Below are 25,396 nucleotides of genomic sequence, written 5' to 3' on the forward strand. Positions count from 1 at the left end.
TATGCAAGCTTTCGAGGCAACTCAGGCCCCTTCTTCAGGCAAGATGTAAATGTTGATTACATCTTGCCTGAAGAAGGGGCCTGAGTTGCCTCGAAAGCTTGCATATTGTAATCTTTCTAGTTAGCCAATAAAAGGGGTCATTTTGCTTGGCTTTTCTCTACATTCATAATGGCTAACACGGTACAACACCCTAGTACTATCTAAATCATTTATATATATTAAAAACAGCAGCGGCCCCAACACTTCCCCCTGCTGGTCACCCCACTTAACTTCACCCAATTCTTTGACTGTGGAAGATTGTGGGTTCGCTTCCCGGTTCCTCCCTGTGTGGATAGCGCTTTGAGTACTGAGAAAAGCGCTATATAAATGTAATGAATTATTATTATTATTAATTCTGATGAGGTTCCTCACACCGTCACCCTCTGCCTCCTGTGTCTGAGCCAATTCTACAAACATCACCCTGATCTGTCACTTCTTTAAGTTTGATGCCCACCCTCTCATGTGACACCTTATCAAATGCTTTCTGAAAGTCAAGATAAATAAGTTGTGTTTTTTTTTTTTTTAAATTATATTTTTCTCAAACAATTTAAATAAAACTATTTTCCTCCTGGGCAATGCCAGGTTCTTCAGCTAGTTAATACAATATTGTCCATGCAAAGTCAATTCTGCAGTTCAGAGACAGAAACCTAACAGGCCTTGCTTTGAAAAACCACCATTCTAATACTTTACTGTAAATCCTGCCACACAATGTGCTCAAAAATGACAACACCATACAATTACCAGGAGTCTAAAGTATATAAAAGTTACGATCATCCCCCAACAACTGATCGGGAAGCTGAGCCTGTTGGGCCTGAACACCTCCCTCTGCAACTGGATCCTGGACTTTCTGACCGGAAGGCCTCAGTCAGTACGGATCAGGAACTGCACCTCCAGCACCACCACACTGAGCACAGGTGCCCCACAAGGCTGTGTGCTCAGTCCCCTGCTGTTCACACTGCTGACTCACGACTGTGTAGCAACACACAGTTCAAATCACATCATTAAGTTCGCTGATGACACGACCGTGGTGGGTCTCATTAGCAAGAACGACGAGTCAGCGTACAGAGAGGAAGTGCAGGGGCTAACGGACTGGTGTAAAGACAACAACCTCTCTCTGAATGTTGACAAGACAAAGGAGATGATTGTTGACTTTAGGAGGACACGAGGCGACCATTCTCCGCTGAGCATCAACGGCTCCTCTGTGGAGATCGTCGACAGCACCAAATTCCTGGGCGTCCACCTGGAGAAGGACCTCAGCTGGTCCCTCAACACCAGCTCCCTACACAAGAAAGCCCAACAGCGTCTCTTCTTTCTGAGAAGACTGAGAAAGGCCCAGCTCCCACCACCGATCCTGACCACCTTCTATAGAGGAACTATCGAGAGCATCCTGAGCGGCTGCATCACTGTCTGGTTTGGGAATTGTGCCATATCGGACCGTAAGACCCTACAGCGGATAGTGAGGACAGCAGAGAAGATCATCGGGGTCTCTCTCCCCTCTATTGAAGACATCTACACCACACGCTGCATCCGCAAAGCCACCAGCATTGTGGCTGATCGGACACATCCCTCTCACACACACTTTACCCTCCTGCCATCTGGAAAAAGGTACCGAAGCATTCGGGCACACACATCCAGACTGTGCAACAGCTTTTTTCCACAAGCCATCCGTCTCCTCAACAAAAAGGGACTGGACTGATAAACACACACACACGCATGCACACACACACACACACAAACATTATCACTTAGCTTAACTCAACTACCTCAAAACATTGAGATTGGACTGACTAAACAACACAAGCGCAAACACACTGACCTACACTACCAAACTATCGTATACACCAACCTGTCAATGCTTTTTTTGCACAATATCCATTACTGGACAACTTTTTGCACTAACTTCTTTACTTCCTAATTTTTGCTGCTACACTAAGGAATGTTTACTGTTTCTCCACTACCTCAACTCATCACCACAACACCTTATTATTATGTTACGTTTGTGTTTTTGTCACACTGTCACTTTGTTGCTTTTGTTTGCACATTTCTTAGTTAGCTAGTTTAGTTTTTCTGTTAATTTATGTTGTAATTTATGTTGCATGTAGCACCTTGGTCCTGGAGGAACGTTGTTTCGTTTCACTGTGTACTAACTGTATATGGTTGAAGTGACAATAAAGCCTACTTGAACTTGAATTTAGGGGAAAGCAAATCAGAAGCTGACTTCTACTACCTTATATTCTCTGATGTCCAAGACAGCATAAGCATGAGTCGGCACCAGGCCCCATCGCTCGCCTTCTTCTTCAGTCATCACCCCTGTAGCTGTAGTGATGAGGACGTGTCCCTTATGAAACCTGTCAATTAAGAACCGTCACACGTCATTGTTGGATTTCATCTTTTTGGATAACGAGTGGCACAACAGGATTATACAGGTGGGTTGTGAAATTCCACTCAATTCATTGAGAACTGAAGCTTGAGCTCCACAATACTAGGAACGTGCGGTGGACTCAAAACGAAGAGCACTTTCGTACCTTTGGTAGAGCATTCTGAACGTGTTGTCCTTGCTAAAGGCCTGATTGTCTGAATGCATTGCAATTCGTTCAGGAATCCAACCAGTGAGGGCATGGAGATCGATATTCTGAAAGAAAACGAGGAAAAGTCTGCATTTTATATGCTGGTATGTTTAAATACTATCTGCCCCCCGTGGCTCCACCCGTGTAGCTGTGAAACGGGACAAACTTTAAAAATCAATAAAAAAAAAATTTTAAAAATGTCATTTGTATTGAAAACAATTTATATTCATAGCTTTCCTATCCGAGGGCCTCTTGATATACAATATTTTTGGTTTTGCTACCGGGGTGAGGACATAGAGGTTTCATGGAGAACTAACCTGGGAGAAAGCGACATAAAGCCGACCATGCAAGAAGCCCGGTGAGCTAAGATCAAGCCCTGCCAACTTGAGTGTCCATCCCTGGGCCTCATTAATTGACATTGCAAAGCAAAGCTTCACTGGGAACTGCAATCTCTTGAATTGAAAGGGCATCTCCGTCACGATTAGAGGAATACGAGAGATTCAAACCCTCTCACCAATGTCACATCCTGTGATGATCATCGCCTCTGTGATGTTGTTCTGAAGCTAACAGACCTGGAGACGGGTACCATTGCAAAGTTTGGGTGGGCTCAGGAGTCTCAAAAGGATAATCGGTGCTCCGACTTTCCGGCAAGCCAGGAGGATTAATGGAATTTAAAAATTCTATAGGATACGGAACTGAATCATTGTGTTTATTGAAGTGTACGTCTGAGACAGCGTGTCAAATAATTTGAGCACCAACTGATTGATTTTATGCCTCCCCTTCCCCTTGGCCCGCAGCCTCTCTCTCGGATTTGCGCTTATAAATCGGTGCCGCAAGCGAACTGTGATATTTAGCACGATGAGAGAAGTCGCAAAATCAACCGGAATGTTTAAGCAAATTATAGAAAAAAAAAACCCGTTAAGTAGTTCTCTCGTGAAAAGTGGACAGACAGACATTGGATTTTATATATACAGTACTAGCCATCCCCTGCGGCTCCACCCGCAAAGTAGTGAAACAGGACAAACTATAAAAATCAATAAGCAAACAGGTATCGCTAGCTAAGCAGAGGCAAGGTGCGCTCCAACACGCGGCGACAAAATGGAGGCTAGTGTGTCAGTGAACAGAGTCCTGACTGGCTCCCCACTCCTGACGTCAGTCACACTTCCCCCTCCCCTCAGTCCGCAGCCTCTGTCTCAGATTAGCGTGAGTATATCGCTCCTGCAAGCGAACTGTGATTAATTATTAACATGATGAGAGAAGTTGCAAAATCAACCAGAATGTTCAAGCAAATTCTAGAGAAAAAAAAAAAAAGATCTAAATCCGTGAAGTAATTCTTTATTTCGCTCTCTAAGCGGCGGTAAGGTACACGCCCCTCGACTGAAGCGTGCGTGAGGAGAGCCACGCCCCCCTCCCCTCGGCGTCTCTCTCAGATCTGCACAAATAAATCAGTACTATATATAGCGCAATGAGAGAAGTCGCAAAGTCAACCAGAATGTTCAAGCAAATTCTAGAAAAAAAAAAAAGATCTAAATCCGTGAAGTAGTTCTCTCGTGTCAAGCGGACAGACAGACGGATTTTATATAGATAGGGAGAGAGAGATAACAGCAGAGGTTACCAGACGATCAGCAGCTACGAGAGATTTAATGCAATCAATCCTCAGAATGGAATTCTCCGATTATTCCGTTTTGCATTTACTTTTTAGATTTTAGACTGTTATTTAAACTGGAAGTGAAGAAGAAGCACAATGCATCGACACCTTTTTTCTTTAATATTAGATCAACTTTTTTTCACTATTTATGGACAAAAAAACGTGTTACATAAATCTTGTTACTATAAAAGTCATTTTTTAACATGAAAATGTTTGATTTAAAACAACTCACTGAGTTTGAACCTGGGAAGTCATAACCACCCATGACCTTCATGTACGCCTTCTCGATTAGAGAGACCCACAGTTCATTCTTGTTACTGGAGTACGAACAAAGCAGCTCTCCTTCGCGGTCCACTGGCAGAAAGTCATCAATGATCACCTGCAGGAGACGGCGACACAGGCCAGTGAGACACAAAAGCAAACTTCGAAGGTAATCAAAAAAGCTTAAACAGCTTGAACTATGGCAGCGTATACTCTATTCATGCCTGATTATTACTGTTTTTATGAATTACAGATAACGTATAACTTGTGTGAATCTTCAATGATCACTTACAATAAGGCACAAGGAAATAAAAGATAATGATATACATTTATGAAATATGTGGTAATGCAAAAATATGGGTTTTAGTGGAAGTTATCCAAAAAACCCTAATAACAGAAGAGGGAAGGACTGTGTGGCAGACCCGGCTGGGACGTCCCTTCTACATATGTTCCAGGGGAGCAACCAGTACCTCCTCCGGGACACTTGGGGGCAGCCTCCCTGGCTGACGATGGTGCCTCAGTTTCCTGCAGGGCTCCATGGGAGATGGAGTTCTCCCACAGCCCAATTGGGATCTGAGGTGGCCACCAGGGGGTGCTGCATGGGTCCCTGAGCCAGCCTGGACAACTCTACAGTCCCACCTGGAAGTGTAATTAGAAACAGGTGATCAAGCACCTGGAGCACTTCCAGGTGGGCTATAAAAAGGGCCGGCAACCACCAATCAGGAGCCAGAATCGGGAGGAAGAGGATGAGGTTGCCAAGGAGGAGTGGTGGTGCCAAACGGGAGTGTTGTGGTGATTTGTTTAAAGTGCTTTGGGACTGTGTTGTGACTGGAGGGTTCACGGGGAAGACGTGCCCTCCAGTTGAAGAAAAATAAAGTCTTTGTTGGATTTTACACGTGCCTCTGTGCGAGTCTGTGCCAGGTCGGGCGCTATACAGCATCAAATTCACAACTGTAAAAAAATACGCTTTTGGTTGTTCTATTGTACAGTAAGTGGGAGAATAAAACACATTTGAAGATCACACTCACATCCTTAAGCTCACTTAAATCAATCTGGGGTTGTGGCAGGCCTAGTGTCTCTCTGGCCAGCACTAACTGAACCCTGCACAAGGGTAGTGCCCAGCCAGTCTCAGAACACTCCAATCACCATCTTAACAAGTCGTCAACTAACCTAACCAGCACGTCTTATAGGATGTGGACGGAAAACCAAAGTACATGAAGGAAAACCGGACACAGTCAGTGGAGAATGAGCAAACTCAACACAGACAGCAATCTGATGTGGCATTCGGATCTTAAGACATTGCATCTGTGAGGTGGAAGCACAACCCACTGTGCCACCGTGATGCCCATTTAACAGAATACTCTATAAAAATGCAACTCTACATAATGCTAAAAACAGCTCTGAACAACAGAGTGGCACAGTTAGAGGCAAAGCGCCACTGTAGACCGGAATATGAAAATGGCCCAAAACTGTCAATTTGATTTATGCAGCAGTGTCTTCATCATGTAGGATGCGCACTATTGAATAGTGAAGGGGTAAATGGAGCTACTGCTGCTATTTTAGAGTACATTACGCTCTATCGTGGATGCAAAGGCATTTCTGTCAGCAGACTGCTTGACTGTTAGATCAAAACCAAATGGACAATAAAGAAAACACTTCCTTCTATTATTAAGTTACTTAAAAAAAACAAATTTGGAAATAATGGTCTATATGAACTTTCTTTTACTCTTTCACATACAATTTGAATCAAACTCACATACCTTCCTGGGAACTCCATTGATATGAAGCTTTACCATATACTTGCCACAAGGATTATACTCTGGTTCTCCCTTTTTATTTTGTGGGTAGATAACGCTGCAGAGGTAAAATGCAAGAGAGATTACTGATGTTTTATGACATACCCAAAAAAAATAAATACATCTTGTGTGTAGAATACACAATCAGTTGTACACAAATACTCAACGCCACACACACACACAAAACCCTCGGAGCGCCTTGCTGGCACATGGGGAATGATGAGGGTTCTTAACTTCTGCTACCTTGTTTCCCCTACAATGGAGAAACGTCACTTCTGCTGTGTCACCCAAAGCCATGTCCCTTCCGGCAAGTCCGACAACTCACTACGGACACTGGACCCTTTGAGGTCCGATTTGGTGCTATCAATGCAAAGAAGATTAACGTTTGTCAGACCAATGGTCCTTCCATTTCATTCCTGGTTTTTGGAATATCTGGAACTGCATTGCATTAACACGCAGTACCAAGGTGGTCACCCCAGTACTCTGATGGCCCCTCTGGTTTGCTTCCTACGATGATCTAAAGAAAGATTAACTTCACAAAGCATACAGAGACAGAGCAGCATCATGGCACCGCATTTAAGTTTTTTTTTATATATTTTTGAGATGATTTTTTTGGGGGGGGGGGGGGGTAACCACAGACAGCGAAAATAAGTATGGAGGTTCAAAACAATTAGAAGTCACCTGTGGCTGCTGATGGCCTGAGCCGGTCTTACTTCTGAATCTTCATAGATTAACTCTTTGAGGGCTGAATATTTTTTCCAAAAAATAATGCTTTCATACAGAAATCAACATAAAACTTCTGTTGCTGCATGCTGTAGCTGCCAGTTTGCCAAGAATGAGCGGCAGGTCTTCACATGGCTGGGACAGCAGCGGCGGTGGTCACGGTTGCAGTGCATTACAATCTGGATTCTACCTCTTGTCATTGTTAAGTGTCAGTCCTCCGTGGTGAACATTGTCAGTGCCCATGACTATTTGGGGACCGATCAGCTGAAGCTGGAACCTTACATTCGTTTTTGATCACTTGTATCAAAATCTGAATCCGACAAGTCATAGTCCAGTTCAGAGATAATAGGCAAGACATCGTAGCTTTTCGCATTCGCTTTGATCTCTCGCCAGTGCCATTTTCTGCGCCTTGCTACTCACGTGAGCGCAGGGAATCTCAGTCAAACCAATGAATCTAACTTTCCACCTAGCAACGAGAGTCCAATGTAACAGTTGGTTTTGTCGCAGTTTACAGTTGATTACCATCGTCAGCTCCTCCTTTTGACAAAAGTCGACATCAGCCATGAAAGAGCTAAGTTCCAAGTGGCACTTCAGCCCCCGCATACTGCAGGGAATCAGCCGGAAACCAGTAGAATCGGCTTTATGCTAAGACCCCCATTAATATCGCTGCAGAGGACAGCAGTACATACTGTATATATAAAGAAAAAAAAACCTAACATGCTGCCCGTATTCTGCACATGCGTGGTAGGAATCCAAAACTTGAAAGGAGCCGACCAGCCACCTCAATCAATTCACCAAAGCAAAGAATGAAAGATCATGAAGATGAGAAGGCCTACGTGCGACAGAAGCAGTGGTGAGAAACACTTTAAGGCCCCCAAAGGTGTTTTCAGTGGCTGATCTCTGAATGTGTCTTGACGTGCTGTAGGTTTTACTGAATTATGCATCGACTACTTCCCAAGTTGGGAGTTTAAGCTAACAAATATGAATAATTCACTTAAACTTTCAATTGGGTAATACTCTAAGAGTGAATGTCAGTATGGCCGAGAAGATGATGGCTGAAGATATAATGGTGCCATATTAAAACACTTCATGTTAGATTCAGAATCAGAGTAGCTGAACCAGTAATTTCATGTTAGCACGAGACCAGTTTGTCTACTGCCATCTTACTGAGCATACATCTTACACATATTGAAGTAAAAATGTGAGGTTTGAATACACAATGGGCGGTCGGAAAATCAAGAGTCCACCTTATGAGAAGGATTTAGGAGTCGTAGTGGACTCTAAGCTATCAACTTCCAGACGGTGTTCAGAAGCCATTAAGAAGGCTAACAGAATGTCAGGTTATATAGCGCCTTGATGTGTGGAGTACAAGTCACAGGAAGTTCTGCTCAAGTCTTTATAACACACTGGTGAGGCCTCATCTGGAGTCCTGCGGGCAGTTTTGGTCTCCATAAAGACATAGCAGCACTAGAGAAGGTCCAGAGAAGAGCGACCAGGCTGATTCAGGGTTACAGGGGATGAGTGATGAGGAAAGATTCAAAGAGCTGAACCTTTACAGGAGATGAAGAGGAGACCTGACTGAAGTGTTTAAAATGATGAAGGGAATTAGTCCAGTGGATTGAGACTGACATTAAAATGAGGTCATCAAGAACACCAGGGGGACACAGTTGGAAACTTGTGAAGGGTACATTTCACACATATATCAGGAAGTTTTTCTTTACACAAAAAACGTTAAGACACTTGGAATAAGCGACAAACTTTAAAAATCAATAAACAAAAAGGTATCACTAGCTAAGAGGATGTAGGGTACACTCCAAAACACAGAGGTACACTGACTCCCCACTCCTGATGTCATGCTTCCCCCTCCCCTCAGCCTGCTGCGTCTCTCTCGGATTCGTGAAAATAAATCAGTACCGCAAGCAAACTATGATACATAGCGCAAAATCAATCGGAATATTCAAGCAAATTAGTGTAGTAGACAGTAGGACTTTAGGGACTTTCAAAACTCGACAAGATGTTTTTGGTAGAAATAAGTGGAGAGTGCTGGCGAGCTTTGTTGGGCTGAATGACCTCTGCTCGTCCAGATTGTTCTAATAAAGATCTAATAAACACATAGGTGACAACTGTGATTACCACACCATCCCTGCACCATGGCTAAGCAGCAGTCTAGATCTGTAACGATCACTTTGGAATGCTTGATTAACATTTAGTAGTAACATTTCGCATCAAAGTGTCCACATCGTGTCTGAAGAGCGATCATATTTAGAGGACACCCACCTGCACATGACTCTCGTGGGTTGGACTGTCGGTCACACCGGGTATTTTTTTTTCTCTCCATTTCACCAGTAAATCTGCAGCTACCCGATTTTATTGTGAGGCTCTGTTGGTGTGTCAGATGCTAGGCTTGCTCTGATTGGCTGCTACTTATGTGAGCTCAGCTGTTTTACACAAACCTGTATGTCTGTCCGTCTTTATTTTTATGTTGAGATTGATGTCGCAGCGTGACAACCACAGCTCACACACGTTATTCCTCCATAATGTGCAGCATTTCCTGTCGTCCCTCGTGTGAGCCGATCCGGGGCCTGCTTGGTACTGCAGTGCGACCAGAGCTTCTCACAGGACTCAGCTCTGCACCAAAGTGAGATTGTTGTGTTCACATCCACTGTACCTAAACCAACTGGATTAGAGGCTCTGGAGTTTGAAACAATGAACTAGCTGTGAAAACGTCTTTAATTTACTTTCATCAAAAATGAAACTGACCAGACCGGCAGCTCCAGTGTCTTTCAGTGACATTCTGGACTCATTCAAACATTCTTTCTCTGCCTGACACCATGTCTGCTATAACTCTTCTCATACAACAAACACTTGATTCTCACCTAATCTCACAAACTTCAGTAAGGCTAGAAAACTCAAATAGTTGACAGAACACTTCCAAGGTGGATATGAAAGAAATTTCTGGTGTGAGTTACCTCGTAATCAGCTTCTTGTTGTATCGCCGCTCATAGGCTGCACTTATAGCCAAAGACGCCACAAAAGAGCAATCCGAGACCACCGTCTGAAAAACACAAATGGAACTTAAGCTGCAGGTTCAAAGCTTCTGAACTTTTCTACTTTAGATTTCTTTAGGAATGGGAAAGCAACTAGAGGAGGCAAAGCTGTGAAACGGAAACTCTACATTTGAATACTAAATAATGTCACAATATGTACTTCATATATCATATCTATACAGTTATAGACACTGAAGTATATGAAGTATAATGAAAGTATAATGAAGTATAATGAAAAAGGCAAAAGAAATGGTCTGAACCCTTATTTAAAGATGCAAGGTCTAAAATTAAAAGGATTTTTTGGGGGAGGATGTACTGCTCTTAGAACCGGCATGATTATAATATGCGCTGCCCTCCTAGAGTGGCAGCAAAGGAAAAAGAAAATAAATAATCCTGGGCGCGAGTGACCAACACTGCTACAGACGATACACACACTTACTGTAACAAAAATCCCTATATACATAATATCTTGCTGCAGTGCTTCCCACCAGAGCCTACGAAAAAACTCGTAGATCTGTCCCACCTTAAATCACTTCACACTTCTCCATCACCGTTTTCTGTCCTGTAAATGTGTCGATAAGCAGCAAACATCAAGCAGTCTGCTATCACATCCCCCACCGGCGCAGTTTTTTCAGCTCAAGTCTGTTTACCTGTGTGTCAGTAGCTTGGAGTTGTATAGAGTGAGAAGTCAAGCAAAATGACACCTTTTATAAATACTATATCGTTATTTGGAACACATGCATTTCATGTGTGTTCTGTGTCTACAATGATCTATGTAAACACATTGTTAAAACAGAAACGTTTTTCATGTTTTAGTAATAATTGACAAAATGTAGACATGAAGTGTATAATGTGTGAAGCCTGAATTCCAAATATCAAAGAAACACTTTCATAAAAGGTACAAATATAACAGAACAAATGTGCTTTTATTCAAAAATAAACTGAGCTGCTCATATTCTTACTATTTTAGAATAAAAACATACATTTGATTCCAGTCTGTAACAGCTGGTTTAATTTATGATACTTGTAAAGGTTAGCTTTGTTTTTTCTATTCTGTTATTGTCTCAGCCACGTTCACGTTCCCAACTCCCCGCGCCAGATCAGCCAGATCTGATGTAGAACCGTCGTCATGTAAGTAAATAACTCAAGGTAAATAACATTCGATTTACCTATTTACCTTTATTTATTTACTTACTTCCTACAGCGTAAAGTCTTGAGTGCAGAGCTTCCCACGTTCATATACAAAGTACAGCGATGGCAAAAGTGAATTCTTGATCCGATGTAGAATCGTCGTAATGTAAGTAAATAACTCAAGGTAAATAGGTAAATAACATTAGCTCTGGCTTTTATGTAAGTAACATATAAATGTTAATGTTTTGGGCACATGCTCCGTCATTTGTATGTAAGAGCCAGATCTACAGCATAAAGTCACAAGTGAACTGCAGAGCTTCCTCTGTTTGATCGTCAAAGGCATGCTCACGAATTACACGTGTAATGTCACGAAAAATACCTGCTGACACTTTAGTACGTGAGCAATGGTACGAGAATGCAGTTAGACTTTTTTTGGGCACATACACCACGCTAGTGTTTAGATCTGGAAGTTGTAGCGTTGGCGAAATAAATAACATGCGAGCTATAGCGCGTCTTAATGTGATCCAAATAAATAACATTTGAACTATAGCGCGTCTTTATGTGATCTAAATCGAGAACGCAACAGAGAATGAAACTGAATAAAAAAAAACAAAAAAACAAAACAAAGCTTACCTTTACAAGTATCACACATTTACACCGGCTGTTACAGACTGACTGAGTGCATTTGTTCTGTTATATTTGTACATTTTGTGAATGTGTTTTGATATTTGGACTTTATAGACATGAAGTTTATAATGTGTGAAGCCTATAGTATTTATAAAAGGTGTCATTTTGCTTGACTTCTCACTCTATACAACTCCAAGCAACTGACACACAGGTAAACAGACTTGAGCTGAGAAAACTGTGCGGCGGTGGGGGATGTGATAGTAGGCTGCTTGCTGCTTATCAACACATTTACAGGACAAAAGACGCTGATGGAGAGGTGTGAAGCGATTTAAGGTGGGACGGATCTACGAGTTTTTTCGTAGGCTCTGGTAATTCTAGTGTTAAGGCATTCCACTAATAACAATAATGGGAAAAGGTAAAAACTCACAGTGACACACACATATTCCAGACGACCGTTACAAGTAGATAAAAAAAAATCCCAGAGTGTGCACAGGTATTCACCTCCCCCCAATGTCGACACTTTGTACAGCCCCCTTATTGTGCAATTGCAGCTGCAAGTCTCTTGTCGAGGGTCTTTATTCGCTATACATCTCACCACTGGGATTTTCGCCCATTCCTCAATCCTTCAAGTTCGATGGGCTGTGTTGGTGTCCAGCGATCCTCAAGTCGTGCTGCAGACTCTCCACTGGACTGAGGTCTGGGCTTTGACTCGGCCATTCCAAGATATTTTAATGTTTCCCCTTAAACTCCTCCAGTGTCACTTTAGCAGTATACGAGGTGAGACACAAAAATAGCCAGATTGGTTTAAAAAAAAAAAAAAAAAAATTACTGATGAACTAGGGGGTTCCCCCTGCTCGCTTCACTCGCCAACCCACCCCCAGGCCTGCACTACGCACCAGCCACTTCGTGTCTCTGCAACTCACATTGTAAAGAGGGGGGCTGAACGAACCCCAAGGAGACGCGGTCGCTCCTCCGAAACCCCCTCTTAAACGGTGATACACAATGGGAAACAGTTTTTTTTTTACCTCCTCTTTGCTCAATCAGCTACTGGTTTGCTGCTGCTGCTGCCGTGTGATCTGCATCTCGTGCAGCCTGTACAGCAGCTGTCCTACTCTATGTCTTTTATTTCCGGCCCCAGGCGTGGTTAAGTCTCGTTTTGCAGGACGTGAGTTCTTGATATATTTTAGTTTATAATTTAAAAATGGAGTAAGAATCTTAAAATCTAACAACATCACATTAAAGTTCGATAAATTTTGAAAAGAATGATACCAAACATATATATGTAGGTTTTAAAATAAGCCCGATTTAAAGTGTGACAAAAAACGTGACATAAAAACGTCACCGTTGCACTTTTAGGCTATATATATATATATATATATATATATATATATATATATATATATATATATATATATATATATATATATATATATGGTTGAAATAGTTAAATAGTTTTACTGTCAAATAAATGCAAAGAGTACGCGACATGTGTTTCGCCCTCATTTTGGGCTCATCAGGTGTACACACTCCACTGCACTCCCTCTCGGGAATCGAACCTCGGACGTCAGCGCCAGAGGCGATGCCCCTAACATTGCGCCACGGCGTGTGGTTCGTTTATTTGACAGCATGTAGATCGGGGTAATTACATTCAATTCCCGAGAAGGAGTGCAGTGGAGTGTGTACGCCTGATGAGCCCAGAATGAGGGCGAAACACGTGTCGCGTACTCTTTGCATTTATTTGACAGTAAAACTATTTCAACCATTCTATGATCTGCTCCTTACAAACTGAGGGCACCGTGGCGGATGTTAGCAGATTGCTGGCCAACCACAAGCGTTACCTGGTAGGTAACCACCCATACAATCAGATTGTGACACAGACTTCGAATGCCGTGAATATATATATATATATATATATATATATATATATATATATATATATATATATATCTCCATCCATCCATCCATTTTCCAACCCGCTGAATCCGAACACAGGTTCACGGGGGTCTGCCGGAGTCAAAGTTTTTCTTCTCGGTACTCAAATGTGGCACTTGGTGCCATGGCCCACCTGCCAAGTTGTTTTGCCTGCCTAAGGAAAAGTCATCTCTGATGGAGGATCGCAGGAATCGTGGGAAAGAGGGGTCCTTTCATCGGATTGGCTGGCCCAGCGCTGACTCAGCTGTGGAATGGCCAAATGGGGGAGGCAGCTTGAAGGATGAGGTCTCCAGGACTCTATACAAATACAAATCTTATTATGGGATATATCATCTACTGTTAAATTCTACTCTGTACTTCTAAAATTTATATTTTTTATTTCTTACTATATTGAGGAATTGTTCTGTTCTGTGTACTGCATTGTATTGTATTGACCCCCTTCTTTTGACACCCACTGCACGCCCAGCCTACTTGGAAAGGGGTCTCTCTTTGAACTCCCTTTCTTGAGGTTTCTTCCATTTTTCCCTACAAGGGTTTTTTTTGGGAGTTTTTCCTTGTCTTCTTAGAGAGTCATAGTTGGGGGGCTGTCAAGAGGCAGGGCCTGTTAAAGCCCATTGCGGCACTTCCTGTGTGATTTTGGGCTATACAAAAATAAACTGTATTGTATTGTATTGTAATCCCAGCCAACACAGGGCACAAGGCAGGAACCAATCCCGGGCAGGGTGCCAACCCACCGCAGGACACACACAAACACACCCACACACCAAGCACACACTAGGGCCAATTTAGAATCGCCAATCCATCTAACCTGCATGTCTTTGGACTGTGGGAGGAAACCCACGCAGACACGGGGAGAACGTGCAAACTCCACGCAGGGAGGACCCAGGAAGCAAACCTGGGTCTCCTAACTGCGAGGCAGCAGCACTACCACTGCGCCACCGTGCTGCCCATATTATATATATAGTAGATTCCAGCATTCTAAACATTGTCACCTTCTCTATACTCTCCCTCCCGATCTCTACGCCATTCCAGATGGATCTTCCATTGACTGAAACAGCGCTGGAAGTCTTCTTGCTTGAGGCTCTTAAACAGGCTTGCCATTTCTGTCTTCACTTTATCTATTGAAGAAAAATGTCTTCTCTTCATATGACTTTTGATTTTCAGGAGCAAGTAAAAATCACAGGAAGCTAAATCGGATGAATAGGAAGGATGATCGAGGGAGGACAGGAATGTTTTTGTCAGTTAAAAACTGCTATACGGAAAAAGAGAAAATTTGCGAGAAATTTGATGTTGATTCGCTGTTCGCTTTTTTCACCCGACATTATCGCGGCAACTCGTGTAGTGATTGTTGTCCAAATACTGACTGGGCTCTTCACAGCATACACCAAGCCGGTCAGTGGTTTGAGGGGGCGTGTAGGAGGGGATATAGTTCTACGATTCATGTCCAGCCAACTTCCAGACGGTTTTCCAGGAAAGCCCCAAGCCCAGTCCGGTTATTTTTGTGTCTCACCTCGTATTTCAGGTCATTCATCATCCTGCTGGAAAGTGAACCTTCATCCCAGTCTCAAATCTTTGGTTTTCTTTGAGAACTGCCCTGTATTTAGTGCCATCCATCTTTTCTTCAATCCTGACCAGTTCTCCTGTCCCTACAGCATGATGTTGTCACCACCATGCTTCACTATGGCAATGGGGTCCTCGAGGTGATAGGAAGTGTTGGGATTGTGTCACACACGGCGTTTCCCGTGATGGCCAAAAAGTTCAATTTTAGTCTCATCTGACCAGAGAATCTCCTTCCATGAGTTTGGGGAGTTTGCCACATGATGTTGGCTGAACTCCAGACATGTTTTCTAATTTTTTTCTTTAACCAATGGCTTTTTTGTGGCTACTTTTCCATTAAGTCCTACTCTGTAGAGTGTACACCTTAAAGTGGTCCTAAGGACAGATACTCCCATCTCCGTTGTGGATCTTTGCAACTCCATCAGTGTTCTCCTTGTTGCATCTCTGATTAATGCCCTCGTTTGCCTGGTCTGTGAGCTTTGGTGGATGACCTTCTCTTGTCAGGTTTGTAGTGGCGCCATATTCTTTCCATCTTCTTATAATGGATTTAACGGTGCTCCGGGGGATATTCAACGTTTAGGATATGTTTTGATTACCCACTCCTGATGTCCATGACTCTTTCTCTGACCTGTTTGGTGTGTTCCTTGGTCTTCATAGTGCTTGTTTAGTGGTGTTGCAGAGTCTGGGGCCTTTCAGACATCATGTGACAAATCACGTGACTCTTTGATTGTACACAGGTAGACCCTAATTAACCAATCATGTGATTTCTGAAGTGAATTGGTTGGAGAGGCTTCAGAGCAATACATACACACGCACAACTTTCAGTTTTTAATTCTTTTTTTTTTTTTTTGCCACATAAATAAAAGTAATACCGTATATACTCGCGTATACATCGGGTCTTGAATCGATCATAAAATCAGACCCCGACTTATACGCCCGTTCAAAAATGCGACCTTTAATTTTTTTTTTTACATCTTCTTGCCTCCTCCAATCTCACACCAGTTTCTCAGACACGTTGAGTTTTATTGCAGCAGCGCAGTTACCAATTTCTTTCGCCACGTCAATGACTTTTAATTTAAAACCAGCTTCATATTGTCTTCTGATCGAACACTCCATCGTAGATAAGGGATGCTCTTATGATAAAGGTGTATGAGGGTGTGAGATACAAGAAACACCAAACAGTGTAAATGTTACTTTGGAATAGTTTGGGTATCACTGTCTGGTCATGTAGGCACAATAGAGAGAGACAGAGAGAGGGGTAAGGGGCACACGCTGAAACAGAGCATTGCTGCACCCACTCATGGAAGAAAAGGCCGTGTGCTCCGTGGTGACTCTCTCAGGTGGGCGTTAGCATATCGTAATCTCTTGGACCAATAGTGTGAGTTTTCCGCATTCAACTTATATGACTGACATAATAAAATACCGGAAATTATACGGTAAAATCAAACCTGACTTATCCATGGGAAAACTTATCTGCGACATTATGTACAGTATGTTTTCCTGCTGTCAATCGAGTTTTGGGGGGATTGTACTTAGAGATTGACAGCAGTGCCCCAAAGGTGGGACTTCTGGTTTCCTTTTTTTGTTTCGGGGAGCAATCTGCATAAAGCGCACTGTTTAAAGGGAGAGAGGACAGCTAAGAAGAAGACGGGGAAAATCGAACAAAGCAGATCAGCATCTGCCTGGGCCAAGAGACAAAGTCCTGACGGTTAGGTAGAAGCCAGTAATTCTTTTTTGACTGGTGAACTGGGCGTTCCGTTATTTCCCATGGACTCGGGTGAGCTTCACGAAGACCTTACTCTTCTGTATCATGGCGCAGACTGACTGTATGGCTTTTATTGTGAAGATTTGTTTGCTGCTAGGAGTCCACATCTGTTAGTACTCTTCATTTCACCTGCTGCCCACGGGGGCTGGAACTGTGGACTTACATGTGAGCTCTGGAAGGGGGACTGGGACAGTGATATTCATACTGTATAGTGATATATTTTGTGTATCGGCACTTATAAGGGTTATTTTGGGGGTTATGGGGCAGGCAGATGAAAGGCATTGTTATGTTTTTTTTCCTCCTGCCTTTAATTTAATGTAATATAGTCCTCATGCTGCGGTGGGTTGGCACCCTGCCCGGGATTGGTTCCTGCCTTGTGCCCTGTGTTGGCTGGGATTGGCTCCAGCAGACCACCGTGACCCTGTGTTCGGATTCAGCAGGTTGGATAATGGATGGATGGATAGTCCTCATGCATTTATGGAGATTGACCGCTAGTCTTTTTTTGTCTCAGACTGTAAATGCGCAGTCATCAGGTTTGACTGAACATTTTAAAATAAGGTGTATACGGGGGGCTCTACAGGGTGTGATACTGGCCCCGCGTCTCTCAACCTTTAAGTATTTGCCACCCGAGTTTTCATAACAGTTTTAATCGTGCCCCCCTAATGTTTTTTTGAAAGGAGTCCACTAATACCAATTTGTTCTTTTTTAATTAATGAGATATCATAGATGCATATTTTATTATACCTACTTAACTTTTATCGACATTTATCTAACTCTATATTTATTTTTCTAGTATCAGAATGTAGTTTAAGTTCATTTGTTTTGGTTTCAATAGATGGATTTTTCATATTTTCGATTCTTGTTTTCTTTTTTTTCACATCTTCCCACCCCCCTTTTTGCTACTTCGCGCCCCCCTAGGGGTTTGAGAACCACTGTACTGGCCTATCCTTTTTATCATCTGTCGCAAAGTAGGACAGATTAGCGGTAACAATCGTCCCATGTCAGCGTGGCGGGCCGAATTGTTACATATACAAGGTATTTGATTTCCATTCCACTGCAACAATTTATGTTCATGTTATGTTCAGCGTGTGAATTAGGACGCTGTATAGCGCCCGACCCGGCACAGACTCAGACAGAGGCACGTGTTAAAACACAAAGACTTTACTTTTCTTCAGCTGGAGGGCACGTCTTCCCTGTGAACCCCCCAGCCACAACACAGTCTCAGAAGCACACAAACACTCCCTTCTCGAACCACCACTCCTCCCTGGCAGCCTTGTCCTCTTCCTCCTGATTCTGGCTCCTGAGTGGTGGTTGCTGGCCCTTTTTATAGCCCACCCAGGGCTGTAGAGTTGTCCAGGCCGGCTCAGGGACCCATGCAGCACCCCCTGGTGGCCACCCCAGATCCCAACAGGGCTGTGGAGAACTCCATCTCCCATGGAGACCTGTGGGAAAACTGAGGCACCATCACCAGCAAAGGAGGCTGCCACCAAGCATCCCGGGAGAGGTACCGAGTAGCCTATGGTTGCTACCCCGCAACATATGTAGAAGGGGCATCCCGGCCGGGCATGGGACCCGGCCGCCCGCCACACATGGAATCCAAAGGAAAATCCATTTTACTTCCAGATTAAAACGTGACAAAGCAGGACAAAAACTGAATATTTTCGTACGGCGCTGTACGTTGCATTGAAGGTGTGATGTTGTGCTCGCTGTCTTTTTCGTATGTTACTGGCGCTGTATCACTGTCACTACTGTGGGAATCACGCAGGTAAGAATTTCATCCCATATTCACTCGACAATAAAGCTTGAATTTGAAAATAGCTTTTAAAGATCCCAGAATTACAAAATAAAATCTTGAAAAATGTATAACTAATATTCCAATTTGGTTTTTTTTTTCTTTTGTATTTAATAGAAAAAGGGTGTCCCATTACTTTGACAGAATGGCAGGCCCCATGGATTGCCATCTGCTACACAGACCGTTAGACTTCCCTCCGCTAAATAAGAGAACGAGTGCCGAGCCAACATGAAACAAAGCCTTTGAGTTTCGTCTTAGGTCTGTTTTATTTAGTTATATTATTTTTGTTAGGAGTTACCTCAGAAACTCATTTCCTTTCCCCGATTCTTGGCATCAATGCTTTCTCTAATTTAGCCAGGAGGCCTGTAAACATTCCCACAACATTCAAGCAGGATTCAAGGATGACATTGTGGCCAAACTGATGTGAGCCTCAATCCACGCCAAGTTCATTACAGGACGGTTTTCCCATCAAAACAAATGTGTATGAAAACAGACGGAAATTGACAGAATTAAACCCTAGTGAACGCAAAAGCTACAGTCTGAAGCTTAAAGATATCACACAGTGAGTTTTGGGTGGTACAACTAGATGTTACATTCTTGAGGGATGATTACGTCACTTCTTTACTAGCATTTGCCTTTGCCCGTCTGGGAATGCCACACTAACATTAATTCTGCTGCCAGCCATTGCTTTATACAACTGTAAAACCCAGGATGAAACTCGATTGTGATTGAACCTCAGCCTCAGTCATTTTGCTAAACTAGCCAGGCATGATGGGATAAATATCTTCAGCATAAAAGGGGAACTGTTGAGAAAAAGTGTTCATTGCAGCAATACGAAGCTCATTGATGCTGCCCCAGCTCTGTGAATTAACTCGGCACGGGCCAGCATGTGTGCTGTAGACCCCGTCTATAATTGGTTTTGGAGTGTAGTGTTGTTTTAATTACTGTTTCAGTTAGACGTGTCCATAGTCAATCGCCGCAATGTCGCAGTTCAAACAACGTGCTAACATCAAGTTCATGTGCAAATTGGGGGCTCGTATGCTAGCGGCCCTGCAGTAGTAATTAAAACAATACTACCCGCCAAAACCAATCCAGACCTGCTGTAACTAGTCTACAGATGTGCTGCGTTCACCTCCACGACAATGTGTGTGTAATCTGATCTCTCACTCTCCCGCTTTTTTAAGGATGTAGCAATCTAGAGACAATTATAAGAAGGTGAAAAATGACCAACTTCTATTACAATGGAGAATATGTAAATACAGTGGAACCTCGAGATACGAGTTTAATTCGTTCCAGCACTGAGCTCGTATAGCGAATTTCTCATATCTAGAATAAACTTCCCCATCGAAAATAATGGAAATCCAGTTAATCCGTTCCGCACCCCAAAAATATTAACATAAAAATCAATTTTCCTAACAAATAACACTGATAAATAATATATACTGTAGTCTACCTTTAATAAATAACACTGGTACATAATATAACTGAATATTAAAAGAATCAAAACAGGTGTCTAAAGTGCAGTAGAGCATTCACTAAATCTTTAAATAAATAATCCTTAAAACAGTTGTGAAGTGGAGGTTTAAAGTACACAAGAATAACAATCCTTTAACACGAGGTTAAAACGTCAACAAGAAGCAGTCTTTAAAAAACAGATGACAATCCCCGGTGCTTCTTCTCTGTTAGCGTCAGCGTCTCACCTGCTTCTCCCATGCGGGCTCTGCAACAGGCGAGACGCTCTTAATGCAGCTGACCTTCTCTACACCGTCCTGCTTCAGCTGTTTGGCTCGCCTGTTCAGCTACACGTGAGCCTGCACTCGCTTGCTCTCCCGCACCGACTTTCTCCTACTGCTGCCTGCCTCCTCTTGCAACCTCCATTCTCTCTCCTCTCTTTTCTTTTACTTCTTCTCCCCCTTAACCGGCTCGCGCTTCTCTATATATGCGGGGAGGACATGGCAGCTGCAGCCCATCAGCCACAGGAACAATCATGGATGTGGGCAGTTTCCCACCTGTGCACTTAGGTGATAAACGCCCACACTGCAGATCGCCCTCCGGCTCGCTACAGCTACCACACCCCCTCGCTAAGCGGCGAGCTATACCCACAGCCTGGCTCGTGGCTCGTTATGCGAGCCAATGCTCGTATTTAGATCTGAATTTTTCGCTCATACTTTCCTCGTATCTTGAATTTCTCGTATACAGAGGTGTTCGTATTTCGAGGTTCCACTGTATTTAAACTGGAGCTCATATTTTAAACTCCAAACCAAGGGGGCTTCGCTCACCAACCCCTCGGCCTGCGCTACGTGCCAGCCACTCTGCATCTCTGCCACTCGCGTATATGGATTTCACTTTCACCAAACAACAAATCTTTTAATTCTCGTGGATACGCCTCTTCACTGGGAAGAAACACTATTTTTCCCTGATGGCAACATGAATTAGACGATCTACATGTCTCCAACTTAAAGTTTAAATCCGAACAATATATTCAATCTCTTTTCGATGTTCTGTCATTTCACTGAGTAATAATTTCCATTTGTTATCACTAATGTGATCTTTACTATCATTTTTTTGAGATTTTCGAATTTTAGTACTTTCGTAATCTCTAACCTGCTCTGCATGTGTATCGCACCAACGTTTTTGGACCTCTTTACAACGTTCTACTTTGTCATCTACTCTTTGTCTTTTATTTCTGACCCCGATTGGAGCCGAGAGCGCAGGAACTGTCTCTGACGATAGCAATCACACAAATGAGAAGTGATTGGACTGTGGGGCGTGCTTGTAAATGTTTGAGAGGAGGGCGGGACTTGTCCAAATCTCTTGGCAAAAAGTCTTGCCTCTTGGGACCTGAAATTATCTCCAAGAAAGTCTCGTTCCAGGATTTCCTTTTATAATAGAGAGATATCTGATGCAGCTATTCTCCTTTATGATGTACTTCTATCTCATGAAGTAAATCCTCACATTTCTTGTCCACACTTTGTATTAGGATGGCTAATTTAGACTTTTTAACCCTTTGCAGTCGTATTTAATTTTCAACGTCACGCTACATTAGTCGTAATTAATTATTGAAAAAACGCCAATAATTACAGCAGTTATTTTTTTCAAGCACGTAGGAATAACACAGTCCACTTTTCTCGACCAGGCGACTGTGCAAATCGGTCAGAAACTTGCAGGGCCACCAGCGGTGGCCTGACGACCTATAGCGCACTTTTTACTAAGGCCAGTTTTCTGGCCTAACGACCGCAAAGGGTTAAAATAGTTTCATCCCTTCACGGGTAGTTGGGAAGGAGGCATTACTTTTCATTCAACTCTTCTACATTAAATTGGCATCCTACTAGACCTCCTGGTCACTTGGGGGACCCCTTATTACATTAGTGGAAGTACCCCTATATGTGTTGGGCTCCTGAACGGCACAAGTTTGCATGATTCTATCCTTGTTGAGTTTCTACCTATGTTACGGTTGCAGAATGTATAAAATCAGCTTGTCAAACTGTTTTAGCTTGATATTCAAAGCTGCTTTATTTAGATGTAAGACATGCAAGCTGGAACGTTGCTCTTCTTGGTACATGTGACAACATTGACCCTATGAACCGAAAAAAAAACACTGCTCAGAGATATTAACAATAACAGATCCCGGATGGAAGCAGCTACTCAAAAGCTCCATGTTAACATCCAGACATCGTACTTTGAAATTCAGTTCACATTATGAGCTGAAATGCCAGCCTTTTACAGCACTGCCATCTACAGAATCTCAATGGCAGTGCACAGTAGTGGCACGCACTGCACAAAGGATTCACCCTGTGGCTAAGAATGTGTTTAAGATGGACTGCACTTGTTCCTGGTTAATCCTGACTCTAACACAAACCAGAATGTGGAAGGAAACTGTGCGGATGAATAGATCGTATTTGTACAAAAGGGTGCCATTTCATTGCTAATTAAGTGCAAGAGTGATCCGATTGTAGGCTTACCCTGAACTCCCCAGCACAGTGCATTGTGTGATGTGTGTCGATGTGACTTCCGGGACAGTGACGCTGAGACCTCAGACTATTCTCACAACAATAAATGCAACACACAAAGCATCGCTGGACAGGATGTCTGTCCAAATCAGCACCCAAATACAAACACCTTCACTCTGCTCATATCGCCATTACCAGTCAAACAAGCAGCAAGTCAGAGTGGGAGAACACATTAGGTGCCTGTGGACCAAGGTTATTATAGTTAACAAAAACTAAAATCAAAACTGAAACTATTATTAAAAAACATTTTCACAATCTGAAATAAAATAATTAACAAAACCGAAAAGAAAAACTAAAACTAAATAAAACAATTAAAGTAGCTGGAAAGACTAACTGAAATAAAATAATAATTTACTAAAATATTTGTAGTTTTCATTTTTGAATGAATATTCTTGCTGTTAGTTTTTAACCCTTATAACTTTTAACTCTAAAACTGAAAGTCATCCACCACCAGCCACCCGCACATATTCATCTAGTGAACGGCGGCGTGTGGCGGAGGGTGGCAGTTCACACAGAATTTGTGGTGACAGAGCGAGCTCAATGTGCGCATAAAGCCTGTGGAAAAGAATGCGATTTACGTGCCACCTTTCTTTGCACTGGTTGTATATCAATATGTAATTCAAACACCTGAAATCAGAATGTGCTGGTCATCAAAAACTTTACGTATGGACAGAAAAATCACGAGTAAGTAGCGTTTCAGTTTACTTCTCTGGTGCCTGCTTTTTGTTGACAGTAATTCACCTGCGATTTTGCACACAAAGTATACGAAGTATAAAGAAAGTAATCATGAAAAAAATTCGACCTCGAGATTTTGATGAATCTTGACGTTTTAGTACTCCCCGAGTCCGAAAATACCTTTTTTGGAACTATGTATGTGTGTGTGTGCATATAAACACGATAACTCAAAAACGCAACTAGATAGATGGATGAAATTTAGCATGTGTTTGTTACACCAAAATTGTACATCTGTATTAACTTTTGGGCCAAATCCATCAACCGGAAGTAGTACTTTACCTGAACACATTCTCGATTATTTTTTTATTCATGCAGCAGCAGAGTCCGATTTATTCAACTTTACTTTTATAATAATTGTTCATTATATTATTAATTTGATTTGATGTTGATGGTTCTTTATTGTACATAATATAATCATTGTCTTGTGGTTTACTCCTCAAATATCCATCCCCATTTCTGAGTACAAAACAAAGTCGAGGGGAAACCACTACTGATTTTTGAAAATAAAACGGCACTGATCGAGAGACTGACAAGGGCATCATACAAGATCAGCATATTGTTACTGACCAATCACTTTTGCTTTAAAAACGTTGTTTAACAACAAAGCCATACAAACCTTGTAAAATTCCTGAGTTGGCAACATCTCTACTGAACTACAGGTAGGTAGGTAAGCAAAGAGAATCTACAAAGTGATGAAAAGCTAAACATACTAATGTGTTTTTGTATTTATTCTATATTTATTAATTTATCTTTTTTAGTTCATATTCACAGCTCAATATATCTGATATTATGAAAATAATCCAGTAGCAGAATTATGCTTTAAAATATCTTCTTAACATCAGCCATATCATTCGTATTGCATACCAGGGATTTTTCCTGCCTTGCATCCAAACCTGCTGGGGTAGGCTCCAGGTTTCCTGTGATCCTGCTCTGGATAAACTGGTTGAGATCATGTATATATATTGTTCCTCATCTCAGATGCTGTCTCTGTCGTTTTGTGCCTGTCCATACTCCTATTACCTGCTCTTACTCTGCTCATTATGGGTTTACTGTTCTTATGGTGGGCTATTCAAGTCTCACTGCCACTAACCTTGACACTACATGCTTGTTTTTCTATATTTTCCTTAATACAGCTAGGTGGGGTCTGCACACTGATTCAGGCCTAAGAGTCTTGTTCTTTCGAAGCTCCTGTGATTTTCATGATCACACCTGTGTGTAGATTCTGTCTTCTAATTTTTGATATCTTTTCAGGCTTGCAGGTGCAAAATTCTGTCTCTAAATTGTGCCTGAGATGGAATCAGAGATCAATATGGCTGGTAGAAAATAACACAGTCCAGTATTTGAGATTTTTGAATGCAATATTGAAGGCATTCATTATAAGCACATTGTCTTCGAGCAGGATATGTTCTGTAGACATTTAGAATAGAAAACCCTCACACCTTAAAATTCACCTAAATTTCATTACAAATTGGCCCATTCTGGGCAATAAAGGGAAAAGGAAAAAAGTGCCAGCAGGCAGCACAGATTTGGTTAGCACAAATGACATAGAAAATATTTTAAAAATTATAAAATTGTGTACGATTGTTCATATTCAGTGCCTGGTTTTGATTATGCTTGTTTTTATCAGACAAAAACAAAACCAAATAGTAAGCCATGTAGTGTATTGTAGTGTAGTAAGCTTTCACTAACATTAAACTCATATTATATCCAAACCCGTTAAGTGTACAGTTCTGTCTCATTGTGACACAAACACTAAACTCCATAGC

General features: G+C 42.3%; 1 protein-coding gene across 1 annotated transcript in view; it reads right to left on the reverse strand.

Moving 5' to 3' along the window:
* The window catches only part of capn7 (calpain 7), a 114,396-nt gene that overhangs the window by 44,908 nt on the left and 44,092 nt on the right, over nucleotides 1-25,396 (reverse strand). Inside the window, exons 8-12 of the mRNA XM_028817888.2 lie at nucleotides 10,004-10,089; nucleotides 6,276-6,369; nucleotides 4,487-4,633; nucleotides 2,565-2,671; nucleotides 2,267-2,387 (exon numbers count right to left, since the gene is read on the reverse strand). Coding sequence (XP_028673721.1) covers nucleotides 2,267-2,387; nucleotides 2,565-2,671; nucleotides 4,487-4,633; nucleotides 6,276-6,369; nucleotides 10,004-10,089 — 555 coding nt within the window. The remainder of the gene's footprint in view (nucleotides 1-2,266; nucleotides 2,388-2,564; nucleotides 2,672-4,486; nucleotides 4,634-6,275; nucleotides 6,370-10,003; nucleotides 10,090-25,396) is intronic.

The sequence above is a fragment of the Erpetoichthys calabaricus genome, chromosome 13, assembly GCF_900747795.2.
Source record: "Erpetoichthys calabaricus chromosome 13, fErpCal1.3, whole genome shotgun sequence".
NCBI classification, from domain to species: Eukaryota; Metazoa; Chordata; class Cladistia; order Polypteriformes; family Polypteridae; genus Erpetoichthys; species Erpetoichthys calabaricus.